Below are 8,682 nucleotides of genomic sequence, written 5' to 3' on the forward strand. Positions count from 1 at the left end.
GATTGCTCTCATTAGCCGGCCGCCGGGTGATCAGCTGATCGCTCTCATTAGCCGGCCGGCGGGTGATCAGCTGATTGCTCACAGAAGGCGGCCGCCGGGTGATCAGCTGATCGCTCTCATTAGCCGGCCGCCGGGTGATCAGCTGATCGCTCTCATTAGCCGGGTGATCAGCTGATCACTCTCATTAGCCGGGTGATCAGCTGATTGCTCACAGAAGGCGGCCGCCGGGTGATCAGCTGATCGCTCACAGCAGGCGGCCGCCGAGCGATCAGCTGATCATTCGGCCGCCGAGAGAGCATGCGCAGCGGAATCAAAAGGATTCCGCTGCTCAAAAAACGCTACATGCTGCGCTCCTGCCGCCCCCAAGGGTCAGTCATTCCACGACTGATAAGTCGGGCGGCGGATGCAACGCAGCGTCATCAGTCACAATCCGCCGCTCATACAAGTCTATGGGTACAACGGAATCCGCCAAACGGATTCCGTTGTTTACCAGAGCTGCGGATTGTGACTGATACAAATTGACGGAAATGTGACCCTAGCCTAACATGTAACATTTGTAGCAAAAAGCTACGTTACTGAAGATCATTTCCATAGTGGTGAATGTTTCGGCGGCTGCACACGGATTTCTACAAGCCTATGAAGATAGATGAGATGGTGGGATTTTCAGCAAGCAGTCTGAATATGGCCTTGTCTTGAGACTCGGAGTTGTGCTCGACTGTTCCTCTAAGGCCTCTTTCACACGTTCGTGCCTCCGGTACGTGTTTGGCAGTTTTCTCACGTACCGGAGACACGTACACACGTAGACCTATGTATTCCTATGGTTTTGGACACGTACGTTTTTTTGCATGGAACGTGTTTCCTTTCCGTACTTGCGTGTGTCCGTGTGTTTCTCACGGCAACATGTCCGTCTTCTCTCTGGCATCACGGGTGTCATGGAACGCAAACGTGTCACACGTAATGCAAACTGACCACACGGATGTGTTCCGTGTGACATGCACCAGAGAAAAGACGTGTCTGTGAGAAAAAAAACCTTTCCTCACCTTCTCCTGCCCTGCTGTCTCTGCCGCTGCTGTCACTTGCTGTCGACCGCCGCTCATTACGCTCATTGCATATTCACTTCACTGCGGCCGGAAGCTGCAGCAGCGGGGAGTCGGCAGGACCGGAGACCGAAGATCAGCACCACGGACAGCGACGCCAGGGACAGGTGAGCAGAAAGTTCCCATTCTCTGTGTGTTATTACGCACCTTTGACATGTCCGTGAAAAATGTGCGTGATTTTCACGGACGTGTAAAAGAGGCCTAAGGCCGGTGTCACACTTGCGAGTGCCTCTCGTGTATCGCTCGCAAGTCTCACGTTGCATCACCCGGCACGGACTCACACTCTCCTCACAGGAGTGGGTCGGTTGCGTGCATCTCTATGCAGCTGAGACGCTCCTGTCTGGAGAGTGTGCGGCCATGACGGGTGATGCAACGCGAGACTTGCGAGAGATATACGCGAGGCACTCGCAAGCGTGACACCGCCCTAATTCCCGTACTCCACTTTGATCCCACAGCCATCTCAACATTGACACTTCCGCCATTTAGAGCTCACTCGCTGAATCCTAGTGGTCATAGTTTAATTTTTTTTTTCATTTATTTTTATTAAATATTTATTTGGGGACTAAACATTTTTGTAATTTGGTTTCATCAAAATGTTTGCACCGTTTGGATTTTACAGACTTTTTGTTTTACATCTACATTTAACTTTAATGTGGTTGGGAGTTGTAAAATCAGCTGAGAGGCGCTGAGAAAAACTCAGGATTTACAAGCATTCCTGACAGAAGGAGCTCCCTGACGGATTCTCGGTTAGCTCATTCTATAGCACGCAGTAAGTGCAAAATAGGCCAGGGCCGGTAACCAAAGGAAAATTTTTATGTAACAATAGCAAAAACATGAATTTTATTTTAGCCTAAAATACATGCATTTAACCAAAAAATGTCCAATTACTAATCTGACCCACTTATATACAAATCTGAATCTGTTAGGTCAGTGCAGGAGACTCGCGGTTGGGAAGTTCAGCCATAATGCAGAATGTAACATGTGGAAGCCATAACGTTGGGTGAATAGAACTCTATAGTCAGGTTTAGGTTTTTGGTGAGTCGCATTATGGTTGTGTACTGCGATATGATCATATTAAAACAATAAAACTAAATGTGACACTGTATTGCGGTCTCTCTGTTGCACAAGTCATAAAGAGCAGCAGCATCCGATCCGAGTATCGAATCCCCAATGGTGGCAAACTATGGGGCCCGTAAGTTGGGGGGCTCGGCATGCATGCACCCCCACATTCAACTGTGATGCCGATACACTTGAGAGCAATGGTGAAAGGCAGCCCTCCGCTGACTCTCGATCCTCCATCATTCTCTCACTGTGTCTGTGCTCTGTCATCTCAGTGCAGCGGGCGCGATGATGTCACTACTGCGCGCCCGCTGAGCTGAGATGTGCAGAGTTGCAGACCTCTCGCCAAGGAGACTCGAGCAGCGGCGAAAAAGGGAGAGGCGAGTATTTGTTTTAAGTCATTGGATGACTATGTGGACTGCATTATAAATATGGAGAACGATGGGGGCTGCATAATCCTATACGGTTGACTGTGGGGGGGGGGGGTGTATGATAATATATGGAGAACTATGGGGGCTGCATTATGCTATATGGAAGACTGTAGGGTGCTTTATATTATATGGTGGACTATGGGTGTGCATTATACTTTTGAGGGGACCATGAGTGTGTATCATTATATATGGAAGACTGAGGGCTGCATTATACTATATGGAGGACTATGGGGGTGCTTTATACTGGGCGGCACGGTGGCTCAGTGGTTAGCACTGCAGTCTTGCAGCGCTGGGGTCCTGAGTTCAAATCCCACCAAGAGCACCATCTGCAAGGAGTTTGTATGTTCTCCCCGTGTTTGCGTGGGTTTCCTCTGGGTACTCCGGTTTCCTCCTACACTTGAAAGACATACTGATAGGGACTCTAAATTGTGAGCCCCAATGGGGACAGTGTTGCCGGTGTATGTAAAGCGCTGTGGAATTAATAGCGCTATATAAATGAATACAATTATTATTATTATTGAATACTATGTGGGTGCATTATAATATATTTGAGTGTATTATACTTTTGGGAGGATTATGATGGTGCATTATACTATATGGACGACTGTGAGGATAGATTATACTATATGGACGACTGTGAGGATAGATTATACTATATGGAGGACTATGGGGGTGCTTTATACTATATTGAGGACTATGGGGGTCCATTATAATATTTTTGGTGCATTATACTTTTGGGAGGACTATGGGGTGCATTATACTATTTGAAGGACTGGGGGTATATAATGTATCGAGAACTATGTAGGCCCTATTAAACTATAGGGATGGCTACATGGAGGTCTTTAGAATATTTGAAGGGCTATGGGGAGCCTTAATATTTTAGGGAGGTCTATCTGAGGGCCATTATACTTAATATTTGCAGTTATACAGTGTGAAGAAATATGTGGGGGTAATTATACTGTTTGGAGGGCTGAGTGGGGTCCATTATACCATGTGGAGGGCTGTTTTGGGGGTCATTATACTGTACGTAGGCCCATTATCCTTCATGTAGGGCAGTGTGGGGGGCACAGTTGGGGTAGTTGGGGGGTATTGTAGGGTCATCATACCGTGTGGAGGATCTCACTGTGGGGGGGATCATGCAGTGTTTGGGGTACACTTTTGTCCGCATCATACTGTAGGGCTGCAATGAAAGGGGAATCTCGGGGCTTCAATAGGCGAATTACTTGTAGGGGCTGTAAAGTTGTGAGATGTGTTTATGTCGCCCAGACAAATATTTTATTTTTTTCTTCAAGGATGAAGGGGAAATAAAACGTCTGCTAAGTGGCCCCATGGTTTGTATGTGCGGTGCCCCTGTCCGATCTCATAGGAATCCTCTATAAAGTGGAGCATGTGGTTAGTGTTTCCATCATTATCGCTGCCTGGCATTGTGCAGTCACAGACATATCCAATCACACTGTGTAATAACCGCACAGTGTTTGTTATCAGCGCCGGATCCAGATGCGGATTTGATCTTTTTGGTCTTCAAAAACATGGCCGCCCCGCACGCTTCTGTCATGGCGGGGGGAGTATCACGTGCTATCACCTCTATGATTTTTCCCCGCCCCGAACCAAACTCCGTGATTGGTTGCCGAGTTCTCGCGAGATTTCGTGCACGGCATTGAATAAAAACGTGAGGCGCTCGTCCTGCAGCGGTTTCTGTTTCCTAGAACGCGAATTACAGGGAAATCGAAGATCAGAAAATCCCGACCACCATGGTAAGAGGCGCCCGGAGCCCCGCGTGTCCGTCTGACGCCCTGGAGCACGTGATCATGGGGAACTACAAGTTCCAGCATCACCCCAACCATATATCCTAATGTCAATTCTGCCCTATGAATTGTGGGACTTGTAGTTCTGCAGCATCTTAATAAGCATAATCCATGCTTAATAGATTTTCTGTTGTGGAAGTTACTCTGCTCCCCATCTACTTTCCTGCATTGTTCCACACCTCTGCTTGCTGTCTGTGACTAGCGCTGATCTGATGTGACATAAATGTCTCCTGTCCTGACAGTTCGTTGCAGTGTGTCAGTGCAGGGGATGATGTGTCCAGTTTACCTCCCACTGGAAGTATCCGTGCCTGTCCTCATTCACTGACCGCAAGCAGGGGTATTGGAAATCACTTGACAGCCATGCACGGTCATTGGCCTTTGTGTTTTCTGTCATCTTGAATCTGTCTTTTCTTCTCTGCAGCTTTTCTATTCGTTTTTCAAGTCTCTGGTGGGGAAGGACGTTGTGGTGGAGCTGAAGAATGACTTGAGGTAAGCACCGTGCTGCTGATGGAGCTATGATGGACGGACCGCGGGGGATGGACCGGCCGCCGTCTCCTTACCCAAACTGGGTGGGGGGGAGCCATAATGGATGGACCGCGGGGGGATGGACCTGCCGCTGTCTCCTTACTCAAATGTGGGGCCATGATGGACGGACCTGCTGCCGTCTCCTTGCCAAAATTGGGTGGGGGGAGCCATAATGGACGGACCACGGGGTTTGGACCAGCCACTGTCTGCTGACCTAAAGAGGAGGGGGTGGGAGCCATGATGGATGGATTGGCCGCAGTCTCCTGACCCAAATGGGAGCGGGGGGGGAGAGGAGAGTCAAGCTGGATGGACCGGCTGCCGTCTCTGACCCGAAGGGGGGGCGAGTCATTGTACGGAATGAACGGCCGCCGTGTCTTGACCCAAACAAGGTGGGGGGTAGAGATGCCAGGATGGATGGACCTGATGTTTTCTCCTGACCCATATAGGAGTAGTGGGAGGAAGATTCATGATGGACGGCCGCCGTCTCTTGACCCGAAGGGGGGGCATGATGGATTGACCGCAGTGGACAGACTGACCGCCAACTCCTGACCTGAAAGAGGGGGGGTGGTGGAGTCTGCAGACACCGTGTGCAGGCTGGCACAGTACACGAGCGCTCATGTGACCGCGTGCGGTTTATATAGTTCTGATGGCTCTTGTCTGGCTTCCTCTAATTCACTTCTATGGGGAGAAGCCGGATATACCCAGTCTGCAAATCTGACCCTTCACGTGACTGCCACGTCGCATCGGCGTGCCGACTTCTGTCCTCAGCCTGGACAACCCCTTTAAGTTTGTTAAAAGACCCCCATGTTCACTGTATATACAGATTGTAGACCCCCTGGGATTGAGCTGTTTCCATAGTAATGCTGGTGGATCACATAAGATCCTTTTGACACTAAAGTTGGTGGATATTGATTTCCATCACTTGATCACTCAGCCTCAACTGTAATGTGTGGCTACTGACGTGATCTCTGAGGATCGCCTCTCTCCTGGCGGTGCCCGTGGCTTTTCTTTAGATTATCTGACCTGGCGCCTTGTTGTGAAGCAGAGCCGCGGATTTCCTTCGGTAAGAGGCGGTTCTCCCGCTCTGCTCCAGCGTCTGTGTTTTAGTATGTGGCCAATGACCGGGTTCTGTGGATCATTTGCACCAACTGAGGTTGGCAGCGACGGCTCCAGGTTCTGCAGCCTGTTTTTTGGAGCTGTTCCCCTCCGATGCTCGTATATAACGTCCCCCACTATCTTATTACAATACTAATCATTTTTTATCTCTTACAGCATCTGTGGGACTCTGCACTCCGTAGATCAGGTAAGAGAATATGTGCTGGGGTCACACGTGAGCCGAGCAGTGGCCGTCTGGTGACCTCTGCACAGCTCCTCAGACAATTCTTTGCCATCAGGAGCCATATTGATCTTCCAGTGACCAGTATGAGAGAGTGTGTGAGAGAGAACACCAAATGTAACACCCCTTCCCCACATTCACACCTGACACCTTGTATCCCTGAGTCACATGACAGCAGGTAGGGAACATGGCTAATTGGGCACAATTTAGTGATTTTTCACTTAGGGGTGTACTCACTTTTGTTACCAGTGCTTTAGACATTAATGGCTGTGTGGTGAGTTATTTACACTGTACATTGTGCACAAGCTGCGCACGGACACTGTACATTGTGCACAAGCTGCGCACGGACACTGTACATTGTGCACAAGCTGCGCACGGACACTGTACATTGTGCACAAGCTGCGCACGGACACTGTACATTGTGCACAAGCTGCGCACGGACACTGTACATTGTGCACAAGCTGCGCACGGACACTGTACATTGTGCACAAGCTGCGCACGGACACTGTACATTGTGCACAAGCTGCGCACGGACACTGTACATTGTATCACAGGGTCAGATCCTCAGTGTTGTCCCATGAAAAGATATAATAAAATATTTACAAAAATGTGAGGGGTGTACTAATTTTTGATACAGTATGTGTGGGATATAGTGTGTGTGTATTTTATTAAAATATATCAATTTTTTTTTCTATTTTACAGTATTTGAATATCAAACTCACAGACATCAGTGTTACAGATCCGGAGAAATATCCTCACATGGTGAGTCTTAATTTATGGGGCCACAAATGGCTGCTGCGCGGTTGCTTGGGAGTTGCAGTCTGTACATGCTTAGAGTTGTAGTTAGATGGAGCAGGACAGGGTCCAAGATAGGAAAGGGACGGCACTCGCCAAGATCCAGCAAATTTCTGTTATTTAGAAGAGGTGCATTACAAGCGGCATGAGCAGAGCAGACAGCGAGCCCCCTCACGGACGACGGCCGTTTTGCGTATAAATACACTTCCTCAGGTCCATCAATGATGCATGTGGGGGTGGTTTGTGCGGCAATTCTTCTACGTGGATTTTTCTAGATGGAGCAGGATGTGGTGGTTGTGTGGTTAGTGTTGTTTTGTATGGCATTTTAAGGGCTCATGCACACGTTGCGTACTGACATGCATTCATGCTGTGTATTGCACTGCAGTGTAAATGCATGCGACCTGCATCCCCTGCACAGCCTATGTAGATTGTGCATGACACGTGCGCACAATGTTTTTTTGAACGCAGCGATTTTGGTGCTAAAATTTTGAGCCAAATCCGAATAAAATGAGCATGTCAATTATTTGTGCGTTCTTGATGCAGCTCCCGCTCGGTCTATGGTGGGGGCAGCAGCCATAGCGCAGCGTATGAAATCTGCTTTTTTTTTTTTTTTTTTTTTTTTTTTTTAAACAAAAATACAGCATCCATTATGCATTGTTTCTGCAGCGATTTGAAGCGCACATGTGATGTCAAATCTCTGCAGAATATTTTGCAGTTACGTGCGCATGAGCCCTAACATTGTATTTACCGGCTTTTCTCCTGACAGCTCTCTGTAAAGAATTGCTTCATCCGCGGTTCTGTCGTCCGCTACGTGCAGCTTCCTGCGGATGAGGTGGACACGCAACTACTCCAAGATGCGGCAAGAAAGGAGGCCGTGCAGCAGAAACAGTGATGTGACCGCGCGAGCGCACCGGAGTCCAGAGATCAACATCCCGGGTGTCTAGATTGAGGCATCGCACTCGGACTATTGCAGGGAGAACCATCCTTCCTGCTGATCACAGTATAGTTTTTTGGGTTTTTTTTTTTTTTAAATATATATTTTTTTTTTTTTTTTTTTTTTTTTAAGCTCCCTGAGCGGTTTCCTGCACCTACAGTCAATATATTCTCTCTCAATCTGGATGATGCTAATAAGGGGAAATTCCTGTTTAGTCTCCTTTCCTGAACTGCAAAATAGGTCTGTACGGTGGAGCGGGGATCGATGATCATGCATTAGAAGGTCCTGCTTATAAAACCAGAAGGCGACTTTTTCCCCCCCCCCCCTCTGAAGGGAACCCCATTATTTAAAACTTTTTTTTTTTTTTTTACTCCAGTTGTGAGAGGACCGTCAATGAAAGGTTCAAGGGGCAGAGTGAATTTTGATTCTTATTTTTATGTTTATAAATAAAATTTTCTCTAAGGGGGTTTCATACACCCCCCAATGTACCTGGAGTGGACTTGTATATTTCCAAAATGAGGTGTTTTTTTTTATTAAGGTTGTCAAAAATGTTGAATCTGTGTTTGGGAGTATATAATAGAGCAGGTGCCGTCATATTGATAAAGTGTACGAATCGAAGGGGCAGAGTACCATGAAGGAAGAAAACTACCAACCTTAGGGCAAATCTGCCCCTGCACATAGTGGGCTGGTGTGTATTTGG

At 48.0% G+C, this 8,682-nt stretch overlaps 1 protein-coding gene across 1 annotated transcript; it reads left to right on the forward strand.

Moving 5' to 3' along the window:
- Positions 1-4,229: 4,229 nt before the first annotated feature.
- On the forward strand, positions 4,230-8,501 carry LSM2 (LSM2 homolog, U6 small nuclear RNA and mRNA degradation associated). Its single transcript, XM_075322502.1, has 5 exons — positions 4,230-4,341; positions 4,814-4,881; positions 6,190-6,220; positions 6,956-7,015; positions 7,815-8,501. Exons 1-5 carry the CDS (start codon positions 4,339-4,341, stop codon positions 7,938-7,940), a joined length of 288 nt encoding a protein of 95 aa, XP_075178617.1. The 5' UTR covers positions 4,230-4,338; the 3' UTR covers positions 7,941-8,501.
- The last annotated feature ends 181 nt before the right edge of the window (positions 8,502-8,682 follow it).

The sequence above is a fragment of the Anomaloglossus baeobatrachus genome, chromosome 9 (assembly GCF_048569485.1).
Source record: "Anomaloglossus baeobatrachus isolate aAnoBae1 chromosome 9, aAnoBae1.hap1, whole genome shotgun sequence".
NCBI classification, from domain to species: domain Eukaryota; kingdom Metazoa; phylum Chordata; class Amphibia; order Anura; family Aromobatidae; genus Anomaloglossus; species Anomaloglossus baeobatrachus.